Below are 25178 nucleotides of genomic sequence, written 5' to 3'. Positions count from 1 at the left end.
CCTAGGATAATGATGTAGAAGTTGGGAATGAAAACAGCTTGAATAATGAGGAAAATATCTAGAAATGTTTAGAATATAATTTTCTATCTTATCTGGTAGAAGAATTTAAAGAGCTCAATGTGTTCAAGGAAGGTATATCAGATAACCTTCTTCCCAAACTACTGAAAGGACTGACATATGACATATGAATTTTTGAGCCCTATAGAAAGGAGTTAAAATAAAAATCAAGTCAGAGAGGGATTGTGTGACTGAAAAAGAGTAAGCATAACACCTGCATCTAAAACAGAAAAAAAGACCTGGGCTAGAACAGACCAGTTCTAGCCTGACCTCAGCAGCATGTAAAGGTTTCCAGTGTATAAATTATTTATTCCCCACCCCCCCCTTTTTTTTTTTCTTTTTTTTTCTTTTTTTTTTTGCTATGGAGCATTTCCTTGGGTTGTGTCCATGTGCAAGCAATGAAAGTTCTTGTTCACTTGAAGTAAGGGGATTTACAAGGGGATCATAAGTCTGGTTTGCTCCTTCTGCATGCTTTCAATTCTTTTGTTTATTAGAGCTCTCTTATTCTTCTGATTTGATGTATCAGCACACATTATCATGTTCTCTTTAAATTTTGGTACCACCCAACACATACTGGGGCCTTCTCTCAGCCACCCATCTCCTGAGCAGGCACCTGCTTCTACCTTTACAGTTCTCTTAAAGATTTGTGGTTTTAAATTAAATAGGCTGCTTTAAGCATACACCAGCCTGTTCAAGTTACCTCAGAGGCCATGCACAGACAGATGGAAGTTTTGCTGTCCCATTTCTAGTGGAAAGAAGTCCAACTTCCCTATGATGGATCTTCTTTCTGTGCCTCCCCTCATGGGTGTCTGAGGATATTTAATGGGCTGGAGAGTCTGAAGAAGAGCAAGGAGGCATGATCTTCCATGAAAAGTAGAAAAAATAAAGAGGAAAAGAAAAAAAAACTTCTAGTGTTTAGCACTCGATAGGCAAGCAGGAGAAAGCCCCGTGCAGAAACAGTAGTACAGGTGTAAGAGAAGAGATCCAAGGTCAACAGGATTCCAAGGCAAGCATGGTGGCTTTCTGTACAACCCTCATGATGCTCCAGCATCCTCTGGGTTAATGTGTCCTCTATCCCCAGTCTCCAGGCAAGGTAGGACTGACTTGAATTTGTCTTCAACACAGTCTCTATACTCTTAATGTCTGCATTTTCCCCCCTTTCTGTCTTACTCCCAAAGTTTCTGCTAAGATTCACTGCTATCACTCAGATTTATTCTAATCTCTTCAATACCCCACTCAATTTAATCTAAATGGTGTCCAGAAAACAATCTAACCTAATTTTCCTCTCTATCCCTCTTTGTAGCACTGGTATCTACAGCTCCAAGATGAGTATGATGGGCTCTAATGCTTTTATGTTGACATATGAACTCATTACTGGTCTGGGAACTTTACTTCCAAAAAGCCTGAGCTCAACTGCACTGAAGGCCTTTTTGGCGGTGATGGCAGGTTTTAGATGACTGCACAAAAGAGATGGTCAGCATGAGTATCTGAATAAAATGCAGTCATCTCAGAGGGCAAGAAGCAAAGGGTTTTGTACATGTACAAAAGGAGAAGCATATGGGGTTAAGGATCTCTATGGAGCTATCTCTAGCTGAGTGCAGAGTTCTGATATGAAGTTGGTGCTTGGAATCTGGTGGGCAAGAGGGAGAGTGGAATTTAGTGAGAGAGTGACAGAATAGTAGAAGTTAGCAGCCCAAAATCTCTTGTACTGCTAACATAAGGAGCTGATGCCAGAGTGTGATGACCGCTGCATGTAAAGCCGTGCCTGGCTCTGCTGTTAGCTTGTATTCTAACCCCAGTTTCCTGTGCTGTGCATGGCCCATGCCTGGCATGCAGCCATCTCTCTGGCTTATGTGGTGGAGGACCAGTAATGAACACCAATGGCTGTGCCAAGCAAAGATTTGCAGCTGACAGGAGAACCCCCGGCCTTTGTTTTTGCAATGGGCAAAGGCTCCTTTATACAAGTTCAAAGGGTTTTAAGCAGGGGCAAGGGTTTGCCTAAGCATTTTTTACATTGTGATTTTATTTATGCAATAAAATAACTAATAATTCCACATGATATCTTATCTAAAGTTGGCCACAAGATTTTCCAAGGAGCCATCAAGGGTGTGAAAGAAGGCATGATGGAGAATAGAGGCAGTTCTGGCTACAGCAGTGGGTAGTATATAAAGGACTGGCCAAATGACTCAACTCTACAGCACCATTATCAGATAAACCACCTAGAGTTTTTTTTTTATTCAGAGTTTTGTGCTCACTGCTGTTTTCAAACTGTTAAAATGCCTCCTGGGTATCCCCAAACACCTCAGCATTTTAAAACAGCAGCTACTCTTCTCCATCCCTGTTCCTAAAACATATAAACTGTTCTCAAGAGTAGAAATCACAGATTCATTTTTCAGCAATAGCAGCAAAAGTTCTCTTCATCCCTTTCCTATAAAGAAAATACCAGAACTTCTGCCATGTAATTGGGAGCTTATAATAGGAGGCTATTAGCAGAAGGCTAAATTTGGGGTATTTCAGAGAAGTATATCGTTATGTCTGTTGCTTGATTCGTGGCACATGTACAGTTGCAGTTCAAGTTTCCCTGGAATTGGAAGGGAAGTCTGCACAAAATGCCATGATAAATTTTAGAGTGATTACTAATATGCGGAAGGGGTTGGTTTAAAAAAAACAAGCCGTGACTTCTATTCAATGCTTGACATGTGTCCAGTTTTCTAAAATTGAAGTGAAAGGTGAGGCTGGTTATTCATAACACAATCCAGTCTTATTTATTTGCATCCACACATTTGAAAATCCAAGTTTACATTTTTAAAGCTAAATAAAGTTGTCTTGTGACACTCATATTGTATCTATTACATATTTCACTTCAAAACCTCATCTCTCCTAAAGCCTCTTCAGTGTGCTTGAAGTAGCACAGCAAAAGAAAAGGAATTTTCAGTTTAACTAGAGCACTGACATTCTGTTACACAATTCGATCTTGTCTATTTACCAGCTCTTAAAAAACAGAAGACACTAAACAAAACAAAACAAAAAAATAATGCTGAATGCAGCCAGCCAGCAGTGCCATAGGTGTCTGAATGCATCTGTAGCTTCCCTCTCACTCATCAGTGTAATTGTTGTCATCTTATTCCATTTTTTGATTAGGCTGGTCCGCCAAGCTCCCAGCTTTTCCTGGCCAAACGTTCTTCTGCTGGTTGTCATGGTGACTGCATTGTTAGCGGGGAGAAAGGCTCTGTTGTCTGCCATTGTTCTGTTGTGCTTTAGGTAATGCACGAGGCATCACAAGTGAAGTGGATGGACCTTTTTTGCTCGGCATCATTGCCGAGTATTGAAAATCTCACATAAAAAAGGAGCAAATAGGTCCTGACCAAAGAAATAACCAACTTCTTTTTTTTTTTTTTTTTGCTTTCTTTTTTTTTAAAAGAAAGCAGGCATTATTATAAAGAGGTAAAACAGCACTGGCGGTTAACTGAATAATCAAAGAAAATGCTACAGAAATCATATTTATTAGTAGAACAATTGCCATGATTTGGATGTTACTATACAAGAGTAACTATTTGGTAATTTGGCTTGAATATAGTTTTTAAATATTCATTTCTCCAGCTTGCAATGTCATTTAACCTCAGATTCCATTTAGCTTAAAACACTACACTCTAGGAGTTGAATACAATAACTTGTTTTTTAAAATTAATCCATGAACAGCTATTTTTTTAAGTAAGCTACCACAGTTTATTACATTTTATACCATTATCAGAATATGCAACTGATTTTCTTTTTTTTCCCCAGAAAATGAGGTTTTACTCCAATTTTAATTAAGCCATCTGAAAAAAAAAAATAAAATAACAGGCACTACTCACAGGGTTGACTTCAACACTCAGAAAATTTCCTTAAGAGACAGAAAAATTACACAAAAAGCCTGGAGAAAGTTCTTCAAAGAGTCTTATTTAAATGGATTGCCACACAAGTTCTTGCCTTTATACTGTAATTAATTAACACCTTTTCAACAGCAATTGCACATTAAATATTGAAAAACCTAATGCAAATCCCTACTGCCTTAAAACAATCAATAGTATATGGTTTGGGAGTCTGATTTCCAGGCTCTGTTCAACTTCATCTGCTGATCCAATTAAGGGAAATCAGCAGGGTACCAGCATTTCTTTCCCATCATTCCAGGAGAAAAAACACCTTCCAGCAGAACCTGTCACTGGATGTCACCAAAGTTCCATGAATTTGCAGGAAAATCAGCACTATTTTATTAGAAACATTCAAGAATCTTAAAGAAGGCAAGAGAAAATAAGTATGACAGCCAACCCAGCTTACCTTCAAAGCTGGCAAGGCCAGAACCTGCACTCAAGCAGCTATGGATGTGCTCACTGTCTTTAGGGGAGCCACTGAGGATCACATGCTGTGGTTTTAAACTGCCCACTATCTCACACACCCGGAGTGAGAAGAGGTTTGCAGCTGCTGGCACAGGCAGCTTAAAAAGTGCCCAAAGTGGCTTAATTTGGGCTCTAATACATATGGACATACATTTTTCCCCTTCAAGTCTGTAAAGTGAGAATGACATTTTTCCTTTTCTTCCTTTTTCAGTGAGGTTTTTTTCCTGACAGTTTTTTGAGACTTGTAGACTGGAGCTATTCCATACCCCATGTATCTCCTGTACTGGGGACTGCTGGTGGAATGCACAGCACCTGAAAGAAGTTTTTGCCTCTCAGGTGCTCAGCTCATCCATGTATAAGATTGGGAATCTAAAAGAAACGGTAGGAGATGCAGATTTCCTTGTGGGGGAATAATACAAACGTACAATCTAAGGAGTACCTCTTTGACTAATGCCAAAATAATTGAGGCAAAGGTGAAAAAAAAATTGCCATGAATACGAAACTTTTTAATAACTAATACGTGTCCCAGGAAAATGGTGTGTCCTTTAGGAAAAAAAAGGTTGTTGTGTCATGAAGATTGTCTGCTTTCAAACCTCAAGAGTGGGGATTCCAGAACAACAAAATTACTTGGGCATCTATGTCACAATGACTTCCCATGAGTACTACCTCTCCAAATCCCCTGTCATTTCTAGTTTTCTAAGCAATTAAAGCTAGAGAAATTGGCAGACTTCATACAAGCTGCAAGAAGCATCGAAGTACAGTGACTCTGAGTTTGCTGTGGACTCCAACTGGCCCCTGTGCTTGCTGGACACAGCAGCAATCAATCCTGCAGTCCTCACTCCTCTGCTCCGGGGGTCTCTGGACACATGCCCAGGACTGTGCAGACAAACACCTCTGAGTCTGGGGAGTAAATCAGGATTTATCATGCTCGCATACATGCACACAGATTATTTACTTGCACAGCAGAAGCAAGTCTGCACACAGCCTCACATCAACTAACACCAGCCTCGTCTATGGCAGAGGTACAATTCCTGCTAAATTCCTAATTCTCTTTTAACTCTATGAAATTACTATATAGCCCAGTTCATTTTACCCTTATTAAATTCAGGAGAGCTTTTCCATAAGGGATAGCTTCAGAAACACTAATATAGGACAATTGCTGTTTTTTGGAGAGCTCTATTGCAAGTGTATTGCCTTCTCAGCTGGAAAGGATGATTACTGCTGTCTGAAAAAGGTACTTACAGCTCAGTACACAGTAAACATGTATTCTGTTTTTCTTTTGCTCTGTTAAACAATATAATACATAGCAAAAATCTACAGAAAAAGCAATCAAAACAGACACACTTTTAGAAGAATCCAAAAGCTTCTTAATTTGTACTTCATTCTTTCCGTCAGCATTTCCACCCGCATTCATCACTGAATATTCATTCCTGCTTCTGTCTTTGGGTTGAGTGTAGCAGCAGCCCAGCAGAGTCACACAGGTATTTGCGTGAAACGGGTGACAAGCCATCCCTCCCCCATTACTGCTGCATCGCAGGAGGGCCCCCAGTCCCTCTCTAGTTTGGGAGAGCTGAGCTCCCCATCCACCCCCTTTCCACTGCCTGATGCGCGGAGAGCTCCCCCTCCTGTTACAGCCAATCTTAACTGCAGTCAACAGATTAATATTATTACCTCATTTTAATTAATTCCTCTCCTCAATTCAAAAAAGCACATCTGGTGCTTTTCAGAGCCAGACAAAGCTCCTTTCCTCCCATCCTCTCCTGAACATCAATTAATAACTTGGCAACAAAAAGAAAAGAAGGGTTTGTTCTCTGTACCTAACAGTCACAAGTGACAGAGAGAAAGAAAAGGGACTTGCTGCAGACAGAGGTCAAGGGAAATGACAGAACTGCCAAATCTTCTGTGTTTCTGCAACTCAGCAGAGCTTATTAGTGACACAGCTACTGTGGCTGTGCAGTTTCCAGACCAGGAATTGTCTCACGTCTCTTCAACTTGAAGTGCATGAAAAATGATGTGTAACTCGTCTCACCCATTCAGGCAGGTGGTTAACCATTGGCTCCCAGGCAACTGCTCGAGCCCAAAAGATGATTTCAGACCTTACTGAAAACATTTCAATTCTCAAATACACAGTTAAATTTATAAAGAGAAGTGATTCCCCTTCCAGAATTTCTCAAATCTTTAAAATCTCCTAATGCAAGTAGAAGACATACAGCATCCTAAGCCCCTGGTCCTACACAGCTCTGTGCCTTGCAAACACAACACAGTGGCCAGTGGCACAGAAGACAGTGAGGATGAAAACCAAGTCCCAGTTCTCCAGAGCAGGTGGAGCTCCCTTTGACTGGGGAGAAGAAAATAAAAGATGTTAAAAAAAAAAAAAAAAAAAAAAAAAAAAAAAAAAAAAGCAGGAGTTTGGCTTAAAAAAGGGACAAAAGTACATTATGGCCATTTGTGCAACATTAAGAGATACAGGACTAAACTCTGACTCTGGGTATGTCCTCACTGGGCTATGGTCTCCCAAGAGACCAGATCAGCAAGCAGGGAGACATCAAGCCCAGAGTTGAGCCCAGGATGTGCCCATGTGGCTGGCAGGATGGGTTTACCAGTATGGGCCATGCATATGTGTGGGCAACCACTGGTGCTCTGCAGGTAGGAGGTCTGGTGGCCATCAAAACCTGCTACCTCCAAATCACCACTGGACACACATTCAAACACGGCTTGACACTTGCCATTGAATTTTGTGACTGTTTCCTGTTTTCCAGCCTGACCTCAAGAAAGATACTGATGCCAGAAAAAGCACATGAAACTTTCCAGGAAGATAAACATCCATGATAAGTAAGGAGAAATGTCACTGAGTCAAAACCAAATATGAGGTAGAAATTAAAGGAATCATTTATTAGTTTTTCAAAAGGGAACTGGTGTGATATTGTTCTGTTGTTGCCTACATGCAACTCAAGATCTCACTTTTTCAGTTCTTATTGCAGAGACAGCCTTTGAATTTACTGTCTAAACTGGCTTCCCTCTTTTAAACTCAGCATTATTGCTAACTTATTAATTGAGGTTTCTGACTTGTTTGGGAGCTGGGCTTTCCCTTGGAATTTCATTTTGTTGATGCCTTTATCCTAGCTTTGCAGCAGCTACTTTCTTCCTTACTTGCTCCTTTTATCTCCTCCCCCGCCCCCCCGCCCCCACCCCCCCGACATTTAGTGTGGATCGCTCTTATGTGACTTCAGTTCTTCTTGGAAACCCGATTTTTAATGCTCAAATACCTTGTGGCTACTATATGAGGTGCTAGTACATGAAGTCATAGGTTTTAAAAATCAAAATAGGCATGAAAAAGAGATTAAAACTGTATTTATGCATAGTTTATACCAAACACAAATGCATATTTTGTATCAGATGAAATGTCTTCTCACAGGCTGGAATTTTACTAGATATTGAATTTCATTACAACTAAAAAAATCCAGAAAAGAAAGGGGGGGGAAATAGCTAGCTGTTGATAACCACAGATTTAAAAAATGCAAAATTTAATTCAACTGTACCAAAACATAAGATTTAGCGTATTAGCAGTATGCCCACTCTTAAAACGTGCTTTCAAATTTCTATTTGATTTTTATTATAGAACTGACTGTCACACAAAACAATATAAGGGAAGGAGCTGTGTTAGCTAATCTGCTGTAATCCTTTCAAATCTCTGAAAGAACAACAAGCGCTTGATAAGCAGGGTCAGCCTGGGGCAGGATTTTGATAGGAGATATCTAAGGAATGTCTAGGTGCTTCAGGAAGGGGATGTGGGTGATTTAGCAAGATGGCTAAATCAGCAAGCTTTCTCTCCCTCCACTTCAGTAAGGAGTAAAGGGAGCAGACCATGTGCTGCAGACAGAACAGCCTTTTGGGGAGACAGGTGTAACACAAGAAATCCCATTTGAGGTATTATTTTATCAGGCAGTGGTTTTAACAGACACCAGTTCAGGTAAGTACATTTTGCCTTGTTGACTGATGGATAAACTATTTCCCACATCCAGTCCTAAAATCTGCAGGGTGTTGTCAGGTGCTGTTAAGCCATGCCATAAACCATGTTGTTCACCCATTGTCTCGAGCCACTTCTCTCTCACACACTTTGTACGTGTTAAAAATGTGCTCCTGCAAAGTGCTTATAAATTGCAGGAATGCCAGCTGCGCCCATTATGGCTATCACCCATAGCACTGCTAGTGTTGGTTTTAACAGCTGATTATATGTATGATCACCAAAAAACAGATGATATGAAATACCAGTAAATATTTTTAATAACTCCCCACAAAGTTCTCATCTGAACCAGAAGAATAAATAAGGTAGAATTATTTTAGAAGTACGTACCTTGCACTTCTGAAAAATTATACAGGCTGTGCTGGCAAAAACAACTGCTCTCCAAGAAAATACTTGATTGAAAAGTCAGTATCTGTGACTTACCGAAAGAAATGAAGCAGTTTCAATGAAAAGAGTAAAAACCTCTCAGACCTCATTTTATGCTTTTTTGTTTCCACTGAGCATATTTTAAGACTAATCAGCCTTATAAAAGGTACCACTGTTAATCTACTGTTTGTCTTCATCTTCACTGCAGCTGCTTAGTAGATACAGAGCAAACAAAACCAGAATAAAGGTCATTCCATTTAAATCCTTCAGAGTGGAAGACAAGGACTAAATTATTGCTGAGAATTACAAGAAGGAAAGCCCAGGATAAGATACACATTGTTTATTATTTGCCAGACCCATAGGAGTACTGCATTTACATATTTGTGAAGGGATTACATTAACATTTTATGAGATTAACTGGGATAACATGGGGAGATTCTCTGATACAATGTCCACACAAATTAAAAGTACAGGCTGTATGTGGTGTATATGGATAGCAAGAAATAACCCAAATTTTCCAGCTACCAATCAGTTATAATGCACGAAATATATTTACATTTTTTTAACATGAAAAATGTAAAGAACTTTATTAGTTCTCATCGTGCAGAACAGGTCTGAATCACACAGGATCATTAAGGTAAAATCCTTAGTGCATCATTTTGTTTTCTTGCACAAGACACCTTAAACTCGTACTTTCACATTTTTAAGGCAGAAGGAGCAATAGCCTAAAAGATCAATTTTATGCTAATAACAGGAAATCATTTCACAGTAGTCAAATATGACTAGAAAACCCACTAGAAGTGGGCTGAGGCTTTTTCTTCAAATTAGGAAATATTCCCTGGAAGCTACTCTATAAATAATACATACTAGGTTTAGTGTAATCTTTAGTATGAGAACATGCTTTCTTTAGAGCCAACAGTAACACCACTTCAAGAAGGAAATGCTGTGTGAAGAGAGGATCTTGCAGCTCTCTCCCACTTTAAAATCAAGTACATAGGCTCCAGAATATCACCAGCCCCAGGAGCCTGATGGCTACAAGGTGTGAGTCAGCTCCACCACTCCGACCTCTCAAGTGGCGAGAGGAATGTCCCGGTTTGGTTCCCTGTGCTGCCTCGGGCTTCCCGCACTCAGCCTCTGCGAGGACCACTCAACACTGAGGCCGGGCAGAAATCAAATATTAGCAGTAGGTATCCACGAAGGAATAAAAGAGAAGCGGAGCATTTCAGGAGCTTAAACAGGAGCTCCCACATATGATGCAGGTGGGGGGGTGAGCTGTTCAGTGTTGTGATCTGCCCGGGGGAACAGCCTCCAGTGAGAGGGGTAATCACTCACACCAACAAAAAGTTTTTATCCTTCTTTTTTCAAGCAACACTTTTCACAGGAGGTCTCAAACACCAAATCTTTGCAGATTTACATACAGCCTCAAAAAAATCCTCTTTTCCCCCATCCCTTTTCCCCTCTCCTTTCTCTTCATTACACAAGAGATTTTTTTGCTTATCCTATTTCATTTGGTCTTCCAAAACTTCTTCACCCTTTCAAGCTGAGTAGCGAGTGAAGATCCTTTACCCTCAGCCATGCATTGGCTGTGTCGGGCTCTGTGAGAGGTGACAGTGGGCTGATGAAGGGGGACCAGACCAGGGACAGGACACCCCAGGGGAGCAAGCCATTAGGACTCACTGTGTTTACAGGTCACACGAGTGAGTCCTTCAGCTTGTTAGGAGCCAGCAAACCTTTGTGAGGGAGTTTTGCCCCAGTCCCTCAGACATCTTAGCAGCACACTGAGTCAATTAGACCATGCTCTTTTGGTCACATCCCTTCTAACAATTCACCTGCATATGTTTAATTTTATGTGGCTCTCCTGGGCTTCTATATCAGTAACTGGATGAATTACAAAAGCAAATGAAAAGCTGGTGGATCATAAATCTTTCAAGTGTCAGTCACTAGCAGCAACAGTGGAATTTCTAGGAATAGCCACAAACAGAAGATTCAGAGTGAGGCAAGACTAAGAGTATTTTTTTTCTCTCTTTTTTAAGGAGTACAAAATGAAAAACACTGCTTTAATGTTGTAGTCTTCTCTGTAGAGTATGCCTGTTTGCACTGGGAAACCTAACCTGTGTCTGCATTCCCCATACAAAACACTCTTGATTTATCCATTTAGGACATACATAGCTTTAGTGTCATAGTGCTAAGGACTTTCACTAAGGAAATAACGGCTATATACAGTCAACTATTGGGTACAATAATACTGAACATAACAGTCATGACTAGAGCCACTGAAGAAACACTAAAAATTCTAAAATTGTCAGAGGTGACATCTGCAAATTATGTCACTTGCAATCTTACTTCTCTGAAATGTTTTGAAACACTTACACAAAAATGTCACTAACATAATTAACCACAGAAATGTTACAAGGATGACAAGGATGACAGGGCTTTATAAGAAACTTGCTAGAAATACTTACTATAAGGAAAACATTTTTCTTTATGTGCATATACAAACGGGAAATAAAAGGATTCTTAGTCACATGCTGGCATGCTGAAAGCAGTCTGAATTTACCTTAGTGCAAAAAAAAAAACCAAACCCCCCCAAAAAACCAAAAAACCCAAGCCCCCAAACACTTTTTTTTTTTTTTTTAAGAATATTGAAAATCTAACTAGAGCTCAGGATTTAACACTCTCTGTATCTGGAAACACATGAACATATGTGTCTGTATTTTCTTGTATGCACATATAGTCAGAAATCCTTTCCCCTTCATTCCCTGTTCTTTATGTGAAATGCTGCTACTATTTTGTTCATTGTCATAATCATCTGCACTCATGACATTCATGTGTAATTTCAAGTACTAAAATAATAAGAAGACATAGAAGTCTGTGGAGAACAAAAAAAACTCTTCCGAGGCACAAATGGAGAAAGGCACTGTTGCTTCCAGCCCTCATTTGTTGGAAAGCAATTTTCAAGAAACAAGTCACCAACAGACATATGCCATCTAATGCATCAACATGCACTTCCCTCAGCATGACACCTGCCAGTGCTGCTGGCAGCTGGCAAGTCCTACAATCTTGAACTTTAATTCTTGAATGATGGTGGACTATGTCTATAGCATATAGCATTAACAGCAAACTTGGAAAACATATGTAACACCACACAAGAGCTGTTTGTCCAGTCTGAGGACATCTTCAAAAAAATGCATTGTATGGAAACACAGAAAAAATGGCTTTTTGTATTTGTAAACCACTCTTTAATGTTTTATCAAAGCTGACCTAGTAGCTGGGATAAAAAAAAGAAAGGAAGAAAAGGATGGTATTCAGCTTGCAATTATAATTAAGGAACTAAAAAGTTATTTATTTGCAAATGTTAGTCCTTGAAAGGAAGTTTCATAGATGTTGAATTAAATAATTTCTTTAACAAAGAAGGCATTATATTTGTAATATGTAAATATTGACTGACTTAGCTAATGAGTGGCTGTGTATAAACAGACTCCTTTTTTTATTTCAACTGGAGTCTGGAGCAGACAGCTTTGTATATTTTACAGCCTCTTGTACCTGAGCCAACAATTGATAGTGGAGGAGATCAAAGCCTTGATACAGAGATTCCAAGCAATTTGTGTATAAATGTGCTCCTTAAAAAATGATAAGAGCACAAAAGAAGTTTTAAGATACTTTTGGCATGGTTTAAATGGTAAATACCTAATTACTGATGAGTTGGGTTAAAGGTACCAACAGGACAGAAGTTCAAAAAATGCTTTCTATTTTTTACCCCAGATTTGTACATAAGAAGATATTTTACACTAAAACTAGACATGACTCTTTCTGTTCTCAAAAGGAGTATTTCTTTTGACTCCCTATTTTTTTCTTCATAGTTTATGTAATAGGCTAGGATATATTTTTTTTCTGCACAATTTAACTGAGGTATTTAAGGAGACAAAAAGGAAAAAAATGCCTTCAGTGTCCATAAGATGCTCACTAATAATGTCTGCTCAAATAAAGTAATTTTTAACACATTAAAGTATGTATTGGCACATAGAGTGAGAATATTCAGTTCAGACTTGAGCCTCTTCATGGTTTCTATTCAAGTTATGCTGCCTAATTTATGAGCAAGCTGAGCATGTTGTGCTTCCATAAATTGTTGTGTAAAGAAAAGCCAGTTAAAAATATAAAAGCGATAAGATATAGTTCACAACCAGCTTGCTGAGATTGTAGAACTATAGAGAGTGCTACAATGTACTACAGTTGTACTACAATGCCTTCAATAATTTGAAAAACTCCATGTATTATGCTTTGATTCCTATATATTGTTTGAAGGGTTAAATTGTGAGCACAAGTATTTTCTACTTATATAACAAAGTACTTGGCTTCTTCACTTTTTATTATGCAATAAAAGATAACAAGTCAGAAGTACAAATGTAACACTTAACTATGGCTCTTAGAAATGAACATTATAACCCTATCTCTTGAGCTGTTTTCTCACACTGTATCAACAAAATTGTCTAGAACAAAAGGGAAAGGTGAATAATATCTGAACAACAGACACTTATTTACTGCTGTGTAGTACTAGGAGACACACAAACTGGAGAGGAACTGAGAAAGAAAGGCATGTCTCCATGCAGATGTGTTTTAAAAAGAAAAACAACAAAACACTCTGTGTATGAGTGCAGCGTGTGTGCATGTGTGCACACATGCGTGTTTGTGTATGTCTGCAGAGCAACAGGAAGGGCATGTTGCAGTGACTGAAATACACCACTCCAGCCAGCTCCAGCAACAAAAACACCATGAGTATGCAGTCCAGGAACCAGAGTACATCCAGCCACTGTGATCTGAGCAGCAACCTCTGCAGGAGTCTGTGTGGGAGTTCCTGCTGCCATCCCACCTCTGCCTCCAAGACCAATCTTCTGCAGCAGCAGTTTCCCAAGCACAGGCAGAAATCTATCACACTGCACCCACCACCTCTCCCTTGTCTCACACCTCTGCTGTCTCTGTGCTTTGGGGGAAATCTGAACATGGACTCCTCTGTCTAGCCACGGTTTATTTTACCTAGGTGTAAAGACACAGGCCTAGAAATCTAATTTTACCATTTTTCACTCCATTTTCTCTAATTAAAAAAGTTGCAGAAGTTGAAAAGAAATACTGAGTGGGAATAAGTCCCTTTACTGCTATATCCATAAACAGCTCTGCTCATACTTAAAGTACTGCAATCCAATCCCAGGCCAGCAACAGATGAAAAATTAAATAAACATCATCAATCATAAAACTAACAGTAAGGCAGAACTGGGGTTTTGCTGCCAGTTAAATCTAGGTTTGATCTGTAAGGATGACCCTGGTAAGGCACTCTGAGATTTCCAGATGGAAATATAAAGTCAGGCATGAGTGGAGCAGCAATGTTTCTGCTACAGGACTATTTTCCATCTCTCACTGAGGGAGGAGAAAGCCCTAATGTAACAGTGAGAATAGGATAGGGGTCCCACACAACAGTGGGGGTACCACAACTGGGATGTGAGATGCTTCCCAGTGCCAGAGGGATGTCTCCCGACTGAGAGGACAGGTTTCACACAGCCACCTGAGCTCAAAGCAGCATTCAACCTCTGCCTCCAACAGATCAAAAGCAAACCTGACACTGAATGCAGATCCAGTACTGTGGTTTTGTTCTTCCTTTCCACTGCTGCAAGGACTTACCTCTTTCCCGGCATTAGCTCCTATTCCCCATTCTTCTGTCTTGGCACAGCTCTGGGAACATGAGTGGAGTGTAGATGAACTGCTATAGGAGCAATGCACATGATTCAGGAGGGCAAACCCCACACACAAATACACCGAGTCTCTCCTGCTGCTTCAAGATAAGCATACTTTCTTTTATGTGGTGTATCTCTTAGTTTCCTGTGTAAACCCTTAATTTTTTACAGAGAGTTGTAATGTCCTTCACTCCTCTTGAAGAGAAAAGGAGACCAAATAGGTTAAAAGTAATGACAGTTATAAAAAAACTAAACTAAAATAAATCTATTAACATCTCAAATTCAGGGTGTATTTAACACCTGTTCTGGCATCAACAATATCTGCATATTCAGATGCACTTAGAAAACTCTCCAAGAAAATAAAAGTGAATAATATATGTAGGCCCCTTGGATCTTTGTGGTCCCGCCCCTAGGTGGAACTGCTGATTGCTTGACCAATTAGGGGCTGGGTTAGTCCCACCCAGTGTGTGATTGATGGACAGCCCTGCCAATCATATGCTGGGTTAGTCCCACCCAGTGTGTGATTGATGGACAGGTCAGCATCTGGGGGCGGGGCTCTGCCTCAGCAGAGAGCGAGGCCTGGCCGGGCCGCAATGCCCATATGGGCATTGGCTCGGGGCACTGAAGACATGCAGTGTCTGACACGGCTTGAGTACCGAATTTTGTACTGTTCCTGGAATCCACAGTCCTCCTGGCATTATTTTCCCACTGTCAATATTTTACTTCTTTGCATAAAGTATTGCTGCATAGGAGAAGTAATGATTTTCATTCACCATTGCTATGTCCTCTGAGGCCCCTGACATCAGGCACCTTTCCCATTTTCATAATGGTTTGCAGGATCTTTCCTGGTTATTATGGTTGATGGCTGACATTTGTTACGCATAAAGTTCTTCCCTTATCAGATTTTACACCCACTCATGAAGTGCTGTTACCTCCATAACTTAGTGAATGTCTTGGAAATATATCAAAATACCAGGCACTATGAGAGTTCCCCAGTTTATTTAGAAGTTGCCAATCTAGGGAACTAAAAAGCCTTCTTGCAGTGCATCACCTAAAGCTGGTTTTATCACCAACTATGATTGAGAAATCTAATAATTTATTGTTTAAACACGGAATGTATCCTGTGTTTAAACACAGAATGGGAAAACCATAACAAATTTTAAAACCTAAACAAATTATACTTTAAAAAAAATATATATCTGTATGTCTCACTGCATGTAATTCCAAAATTATAATCATGTCAAAATATGTACATTAAGAATCTTGTGGACATCGTCACTATCAAAGAGAGTCGCCCATTCCTTTCAACGTAAGCGTAAGACTTAAAAACTCTTTTTTTTTTCTTTTTTGTGCATAGCAAAATTATTGGTTGTTAAGATTATTGTTTGTTGCGTTCCAGTGTGGGGAACAGCGATGAGTTCTTTTAATAATGGATGGCCGGGAACGTGGAAATTAAGCCAAACGAGGCAAACATTGTATCTGAGAACCGTTTATTGGTAACGAAAATGAGAAGAAAAATGAGTTGCCCAGACGAAAGAGGGCTAGAAGAGACAGAAAAGAAGGAAGGAAAATGGAAAAGGACTGGGGAGAGGGGAGACAGAGGGAAAAGAGAGGGGAAAGGAGGGCGCTACCACCAGCGAGTCAGGGCAGCGCTGTGGGCGTGCAGGCGGCGGGGGATGCGCAGGCTGCCCGCCGTGCCCGGCACAGAACGAGCCGGCGCGGCTTCACAGGCGCGGCTCCCGCGGCGACGACGCCGGACACGGGGTGAGGGAGGTGCAGGACCCTGGACAGAGTCGCGACGAGGGTGGCTGGATCGACAGGGACGAATGCGGGCAGCCCGGGCAAGGACGCGGGGCCTAAGTGGCAGGGAGGCGGTCAGGGACTCCGGGAGACAAGACAAGCGCAAGGGCGAGCAGGAACCAGCGAGGGCAGGAGAGCCAGAAGGCAGGCTGGGCCCGGGGCAAAGGAGGGAGCGAGGCAGCCAAGGAGCGGCAGCGAGCCCCAGCGAGCAGCAGCGCTGAATCGTGATGCAGTCATACCCCCGGCCCCTCCCAAAGCCTGCCCGCGGACAGGAGACCACTGCTCCGGTCCAAACTTTCTTTGCCGCCCATCGGTGGAGACCTTTTCTCGACCTAATGGGAGAAGCCCCTCCACAGTATTGTCTCCTACTGACTGCTTCATGTGAGGTGTTGGCAGGCGAAGTCTCCCCAGAGACGAGGCTTCCGCACTCCAGGCTGCCCCTGCAGAGGCACGTGTACACGCCCTCCCCGTCATGTCTCCGACCGTCCTGACACCCAAGGCTGAGGCAAACTAAAATGGCTGAATCAAAACTAAATTGGCTCCTCAAACTGTTTCACATACAGATATTTTTAAATTCTACCTTAAAACCCAGCCAACCAACCAATCAACCGAAAAAACTCCAGACACAACCCAAAAACTCAATCTGTAGCACTCCATTAATAAGAATAAGGATTTCTAATATGGTGATATGTAGTGCCTAGATGTGAGGTAGATTCCATTGGAGCGAACATGCTTCTCTCTTTCGTTATAGCCTTCTGGTATTTCTTGCCAAAGTGCCCTACTAAATCTTCCTGTGTCCATCACAGTAATTTTGCTTCACATATCTATGTTATTCCCACAAAAATGTTGAAGGGTCATATTAAGCCACTTTAGATCCCACACTATTCTGTAGTACCAGATTCACAATTCTTAATTATTTCATTAATGTAATATTTTCACATTACTGCAAGAAATCTCCCTAAATGCCACAGCAATAGTAAGAACAAAACTATTCTGTGGCAGCCAAATAGATCAGATGTTGAGGTCAGGTATTGTAAGCCCACTGTTGTAAGCACTTTCCAGTTAATGAGACAGGAACAGCCCAGATGACACAAAGAGTTGTGTGGAAATGAAAGTCATGAAGTCAGATTCTCTACCCTGTCATAACCAACCAGTTGGCTATAAATTGCCAGCTAACTGCACCCTCCAAAGAGTTACTTTAAAAAGAGCTTGAAGATTTTTTTTCATATCATCACTGTCACCATCTGCAAATTAAGTATGCGAAGTGTACGCATGCTTGCAGCATATTCAACCATCCTTATGATTATATTTCACCCAAAGGAAAGTACAATGTCTCTTTCATCATTCAACCTGAAACTGCAGATATTGAGGCTCAGAAGGAAAAAAAATAGATGGCTTAGACTACAACATCTTCTGCATCTACAAAGTGTTATTATTCCAGCACCAAACAGGGAATATGAAAATAAGATCAAAGAAGCACACTTTAAAATTTAAGAGCACTCAGTTAACCCTGAAGATTTGCAAAAGGTGAATTTCCATACTGTTATGTAATTCTAAAGGTTGTCAATAGTCCTATCAACCAGATTACTTACATAGCTGCCTGGGAAGTAAATGTCTCTTTTCTAATTTTCTTGAAAAATTAAAAGGAAGATCACTAGAAAATTCAAACTAAACACTGACACTGATATCAGTTTTAAAATTTCTAACCACAATGAAATAGGCTGTGTTTTACCATGTAAGACATAGAAGCAACATACAATGATTTGACATTTTAAAATAAATATTTTCAAAGAAAAATGCTAAAAATAGCTCTTTCTGGATTTAAAGGTCCAATTCAACTGTAGATAACCACTAAAACGTAAATTCCAATTGCAATCCAGCTACAATGCACACCAAGCACAAAAGCCCTCTAATGATCTTTGATTAGTTCTTTATTAAATTCATCAAGGGAGCAAAGAAAATTTAATAGTCTTCACCATTTGTCATCTTTCTGATTACAGTTTTGATTAGAACTTTCAGCTCTTTTTTTCTTCTTTCCTAGTCATGGCTATTACTGTGATAGTGCTTCTTTCCTCTAGTCTAAGAAGTACAAGACAGGACAAGTGAAACGTGTTTGTAATTAAATTTAAAGAAAATAAAATATATATTTAGCTAGGTGTCTAATGCCCAAAAAAAGCCTAGTTAAGAATATAAGATCTAAAAAATTCAAAATAGCCTTTAATGGAATGTCTCTACACTCATACCATATAAATTTTCATTGTCTCAGGTCAGTAGTATCTTGCTTAGCTAATCAAATACGTTTAAAATACCCTACACAGAGATTTCTCTAGAAGAAGAAAAAAATTTCCACATTTGAAGAGTAATTTTAATTTCTTGGAAACACTTTTAAGTGCGTTCTACTATTTTGGTATTCAGTGTTATGATTAATTTATTTAATACAAACAAAGAAAGAGTTGTTTTACTTTACATTAGTGATGTCATAGAAAATTGGAAAGAAACAAATTGAAGTGTTCTAAATAGATGAAACAGTTTTCACAGAACTAAGCACTATGTATGTCAGTCAAAAATGTGTGCATTTAAATGTCTGTTACAAATGTTGAAACTTTTATATTTCTAATACAAATCCTGCTCTGTCACCAGTATGAAGCAGGCCCTGATTCCCTGTGAAGAGTGAAGGGAGTTTCAGCTTTCTTATTTAAAAGTGTTACTAAAACAAAACAAAACAAAACAAAACAAAAAAAACCTTCAGCAGCAAGTATTGTTTTCATCAACATGCAAAGGACACATTAAACAGTCACTGGGTAAAATCCTGAAACACTCCTGACCCAGGGGATAAAATTAGGAAGCCCATCTTTAGCCGGAGGACATCCCAAGCACTGGGCTGAGCCATTATTTCTCTCCATTCTTACACCCCCCAGACCAGGGAACCTTTAGATCTTCCTACACATCTGAATATCTCAGAAGAAACAGAAGGTTCGCGCTGCACCCCACCCCTTGTGTAACCTGATAATTGCATTTTCAGGAGGGTTTTTCACATGTCATAATAGGAACTGCTCTACAAAACTAAAATGCTTGTGATCTATATAATTTGCCTTATTGCAATTCCGGTGAATATTAAACTCTGTATTTTCCAAATCTTTGCATTTCCAAGTGCATAAGTGAGAACTTCCCCTAACTAATGGGAGCTCTTTTTCTTCCTCACTGGCTGTTCACAATTTCTTCTATGATCAAAACAATTAGGTGATACTATAATTGCTAGATGTTATTTTGGAGCTTTCCCTTGTGTATTGTGGTGTATTTGTCGTGTGATCCCAAAGACAGCAGTCATTTGTATCACATTTATCTTAATAGTCGTAGCAGAGGGAAAATGAGGAGAAAGGATAGAAATAATGCAGACATTTAACATTGGTGTTTACAGTAAAATTAGTGCATCTTCAGCATGGATGATTCATGACGTGAGTTTGTCACTAGGATATTAAAGGCTTCGTTGTAAAAATAAAGCTTTTCAGTCATGATAAAGCATCATTTTCAGCACACAGAGCTTGTAGAGAGTCAGAAATGGTGAAATCTGCAGAGTGGCTGATAGCATCACTGAGAAGATGTGAAAGTTTTACGCCTTCTAACTTCTCTTTATTAGAAAATTATTTATTCAGTGTAAAATAGGGTTTCAAAATGATGATGGGATTAATCAATACACTAGAAGAGAAAGTATTGAAATAACTTCACGGTTGGCATAGCCAGCTGTCGGATCAGCTCTCCCTTTCATAGGCGCTTGTTATAACAGGCAGGGGGCTAACCCTCTCAGACATGGAGCTAATCAGTCCTTGAAAGTCACTTCATCCAGTGGAGTGGAATAATGTACTCTAGCATCGTTTGTCCACCTCTACCATTTGGAGCAATGTTATTTAGATTATTTTTGCCTCATCAGCTTCCATTTCAAAGAATTATTTTTTTTCCAGTGCCATCTTTTATCAGAACATCAGGTTAAATGTATTGTGTCCTACTATCCCCTTTGTAGCAGACATTGTAAAGACCAGTCTGTGAATATACAGCAAGATAAAGAAAAAGCAGCTGCATAGTTGGAACGGCTATTCTTTAAGCTTGATTAAGATCTGAAAAGAAAAAAAAAATCTGGACAAGAAGTAAGACGACAGTTAATGACCAAGAACAATATTTCCAGCAAAAAGTTAACTTAACTTGCTGAACTGCAGGGTCCATTTACAATTACCATGCAGATGCGGGTAGCTTTCATCCTGCAGGCGCTACACGTGCCTGCCCACCCTGTGCAAACAGATGTTCTTTGTCTCATTTTGCAATATTTGTTTCTGCCCTCCTCACCACAACTGGCTGCCTGCCATGCCTGCAAGAATTGGTTCTTTTCCCATGTCTGGGCTGGGCCTAATTGAACATGAATAGATTCCCTGGCCCCAAACAGGATCACTGAACTTGAAGAAGACAAAAGCTGATGGACAAGGACAACAGAATCAACTTTTCTTCATTACCAGCTATTCCTCACTTTCACTCAGTGATATCAGTAAATTCAATGTTCACAAGGAAAGTTTTTTATAAAAGAGGTGTGTCTTTCTCCTAGTACTTGGATATTCCTCCTTGGGAAATTTCCAGGAAATTAATAGAAGTAGGACTAGATGAAAAAATGTTGACAATTTGATTATATTATACACAGAATTCACCTGCTCACGGAAATCCTCTTAGCGTGTTAATTCCACTATTTGATTATATTTCTTTTGTTTATACAGCAAATGTGTTTTGCTCTTGTTATAATACTGTCATTTTAGAAGATCTTTTCTGCTGTCTGGAAGAGTCTGGTATCAGCAAGGGAATAGACATCTTTTGACATTTGTTCATCCAAATCGATTCCTAAAATGAGCACTTAGATGTTTCCTCTTTGTAATGCAGTAACAGCATGCGAGTGGCTATTTTGAAACATTCCTTATTGAATGGCCACCACAGGGCTTCTGGTGACTCTAGCTGTGTCCCTGTGTCTTCCAGTGATTCCCATTACCTCTAAAAGATCACAAAAATCAATTTTATTTTGCATAAATGATTGCCACTAAAATATCAATAGCACAAAATATGGTGCTTGGGTTTAAGGCTGAGCACTACCTTCCCTGAGCTGGGAAGAGTCTTGCTGTCATGCAGAGGGGAATATTGATGCCATCAGGATGTTTTCAAGGGGTTTCTGTGTTTGGACCATAGTGTAAAAACCAGCTTGCTCAATTAGCTTTTTCTTTCTTAAATGTCACTGTTCATGTTTGTAATCACAGTGCATAATAAACTTATTCTTGACCAAACAGTTGAAACAGAAAGGAAGCTAATCTGACAACAATGGCTATTCATTATGCACATTTTTCTCTTTTGGTTAAAGGGTTTGTTCTTTAAAATTAAAAAATTTTGGTCTTGTATTGAAAACCAGTGAGCTTTACTTTAAGAAGACAAATAAAAGTAAAGAATAAAAAAATCCCCCCTCACCTTTTGCTGTAACGGCAGAAACTTTCCACGCACTTTTTATAACTGAACCTATTTTTTTTTTACTTTTATGAGATTTAATTCACTTATTTCATCACAGTGTATGTAACACATCTGATAGACCTTTCTGTAGAGCTTGGTTCTCTGCCATCCTCCTGGCCAGTTAAATATAAGCAAAAGTCATTACAATAGAATGAAAAGAAAATGGAGAGGAGGAAGAGGAAAAAAGATAACCATCCCAAGTCACACTTGCTGCTTCCCTGCAGGAATGGTTCCAGATACCCCTCATTTGAATAGAAAAAATGAGTTGTGTTTTTTCCTGACCTTTTCCATCTAGTTACAAATGGTGTTACTTGAAAGGCTAACTCAAGTCTTTTGCACTGTGAGAGTAATAATGTATAATGGTACTTATGTGTTGTAAATTAGGCCCTTGCCAATAAACATCCTTTTTAACCAGATACTTACTTTCTTGAATTTCATAATAAAGAAGAAATAACCTATGTGAAACAGGAAATAGTCTATGTGGAACAGAAAAATTAAGTTAAGGAAAAGTAACTTTGCTGTTCAGCAAAAATTATTGGGTAGCAATTGGCTTCATTCAACATATCTTTATAAATCAGAGCTGTGAAAACAGAGTAAATTAATTTAAACAGAGTCTTCACATCACAAATAACAATGATGATAAAGAAGATAGGTACAGATAACGAGATGTGTTGCTTTCAAATATGCCACATGATCACAGGCTTATTTATATACAGTTAATGTTCTTTGTTTACCCCTTTTTTATGACTCTACCAGATTTTTGTTTTCTATCTTGACTGCTATCATTACATGTATTTCTTCATCATTATATGTATTTCTCTCACAAAAGAAATCCTGCTAAAATCATTAGTGCTTCTGCATTTGAGTGTGTAAGCAACTGTTCACTGAATCATCTGCTTATACTGACATGGAAGAACAAATTGCTGCTTAATTGTGTTATAGGAATAATTGATGCTTCAAAGGAAAATGGGGACCTTTCTGAAACTCTCCTGTAAAAATTGTTTAAAAGCATTTTAAATTCAATATCTTAATAATTTCTGCCTTAATACATCAGGTGAGATCTTAATTGATAAGTCAGTGGAAGTTGTAAGCTGAAATAAATCCGGATAATACCTGAAAGCTAAATCGAATGGATCACACATTACTTATATTATTACTTGAAATCAGTTAAATTGTTTAAATTAACAAAGCATAGTTAGAAAAGGAAAGCATAGTTGTCTTTCCAAAATGAATATAGCATCCTGAGACTTTGCTCTTGAAGGAGGAACTCAGACCAGTGCCCACCAACTGTGCTTCAGTGCTCTACTGCAGTGCTTTCAGTGTCCTTTGCTTACAACTGTCAAATCTCTCCAGTGTCCTCTCCTATGACTCCCCTGAATGCACTGTATTTCAAATCCTAGTACAATTATGGGTAGCTACTTGCCACATTACCTGCTAAGATGGGTGCTTCATGCTGAAGTTGGGGAATATCTGTCTGTGGCTATTTTTCTGCAGTCTAACATTACAGTGCAATTGGAGCAATGTTTCTGAAAGACCAGTTCAGTACATTAGCTCTCAAATATGAAAAAATACACTTTCATCATTGAAATTATTCACTTATAGCAGCACTTCAGCAAAACATTGTCCACACTGACCTTGCAATTATATCGCATCTAGTGTGTACTGATTTACATACTGTATGCTTTTCCACCTGTAATTGAGGCTATTAAGCAGAATGCAGAGGCTGAGCTCCACCCTCTGTGTCTACCAGATTACACAGAAGGTGCAAACTCAACAAAACGTGCTGGGGATGCTGCTGCTGAAGCTACACCATGAGGGCCCATTGCCCAGCAAACGAACACTCCTGCCTGGCCGGTGCCTCTCAGCATCTTTTGTTCAGTAAGGGTTATGCCATTCCCTGTGTAAATCACACATACTGCTTAGTAAAAATCATTCTAAAATAAACTAGACTGGAAAAAAGGGAGACATTGTGATGACACAGTCTCATTTTTACAATAAGACTAGAATTAAAATTTTAGATTAGATTAGATTTTTTTCCATCATTTTAATGCTGCCGTTTGAATTGCTCCTTGGAAGAGTATTTCTTTGTATTTTTGGTATTTTGTCGACTGAGTGAGGAACCTTTAAAAATGCTGGATTTTTAAATACCAAATCCCTTTTAGATTTGAATAACCATTTGCCCACAAACTTTTCAGGGTTTGGGAATTAATGTGTCAGGTTCGTCTGGCTCCTGAAAATACCAGCAAATTAAATCACTACTTTCCTTCATACAAAAATATCTTTAAATATTTTATTTTAAAACACTTTTGTTTTTGCACACTGTTTGGTTATTAATGTACTATGAGCTGAGAATACTGATGGCCTAATTTGCTTCTTAAAATGTGAAAAATGTCTAAATCAGAAATGTCCTGAGGGGAAGGCCCAGGGGAAATAATAATATAAAAGTAAAGCCATCTTGAGATCTTAATCTGGAATAGTATTTTACATTGTTCTTGCCATATAAAGTAATTATGAAATCAACTATTAGAAAATGTTGAATTAGAGCCTTGGATGGCACCAAAAATCACTGTTGTGAAGGACGGGACAGGACATTTGCATGTGAAAGGATTGTGAATAGTATCTGTAAAGAATTGTGAAATTACTTCCATATTTATTATTATAATTTTGTATTATAATAATCACAGTCTCATTTCAGCATGACCTGCAAGAATAGATTAAATTAATGTCATTTTCTCTTCTTGTTAACATCTTTATCACAAGATCAAGCTGTCACAATTTTAGTGTCTAGAATAGTCTGCGAATTACAGAGGGCAGGAGCCGGACCATTTCCCCATTCTGTGCCTTGGTTTGCTCACCTCTCCCAGTTTGTTCTTCCTTCCCCACCACGCAGAGTGACAATCAACATAAAAGCTCTTTGTATTCTACGCTACAGTGAGAAACAGAAGACAGCCTTCACTATTTTAAACCTCAAGGTGAGTTAAAAATATAGAAGAACTGAACTGAATGAAAAAAGAGTGGAGAAAGAGGAGGTTTGAATGGAGGCAAGGCTTAGAAAGGATTGTACAAGAAAATGAAAGCAAGTGTATAGACACATCTTTACTGTACATACAATACACATGGCTGGAACACGCTGTCAAAATAATTGTTTTTACACTGATAATAAGAGAAAAATCTGTCTCCAAAACTTCACTGGCAGTTTTCATTAACAAGCATTTTGAACTTTAAAAAGACCAAACCTCTTATAAGAAAAAAAAAGGGGGGGGGGCTTTGGAAATGTTATCTTTTTATATAAACATACTATGA

The 25178-nt window shown here is 39.2% G+C and overlaps 1 protein-coding gene across 1 annotated transcript; it reads left to right on the top strand.

Moving 5' to 3' along the window:
* The first annotated feature begins 15979 nt into the window (after positions 1-15979).
* LOC136291891 (octapeptide-repeat protein T2-like) lies at positions 15980-16567 on the top strand. The gene has a single exon (XM_066186983.1). It carries the CDS (start codon positions 15980-15982, stop codon positions 16565-16567), a length of 588 nt encoding a protein of 195 aa, XP_066043080.1.
* The last annotated feature ends 8611 nt before the right edge of the window (positions 16568-25178 follow it).

Source organism: Chamaea fasciata, unplaced genomic scaffold (assembly GCF_029207755.1).
Source record: "Chamaea fasciata isolate MVZ Bird 193981 ecotype frontalis unplaced genomic scaffold, bChaFas1.0.hap1 SCAF_7, whole genome shotgun sequence".
Taxonomy (NCBI): Eukaryota; Metazoa; Chordata; class Aves; order Passeriformes; family Sylviidae; genus Chamaea; species Chamaea fasciata.
Note: the sequence above shows the minus strand (reverse complement) of the source record. Positions and strands in the feature narration are given on the sequence as shown.

Excerpts from the sequence above, each read along its gene's own strand:
- LOC136291891 (XM_066186983.1), top strand. The coding sequence starts at position 15,980 with ATGGCCGGGAACGTGGAAATTAAGCCAAACGAGGCAAACATTGTATCT.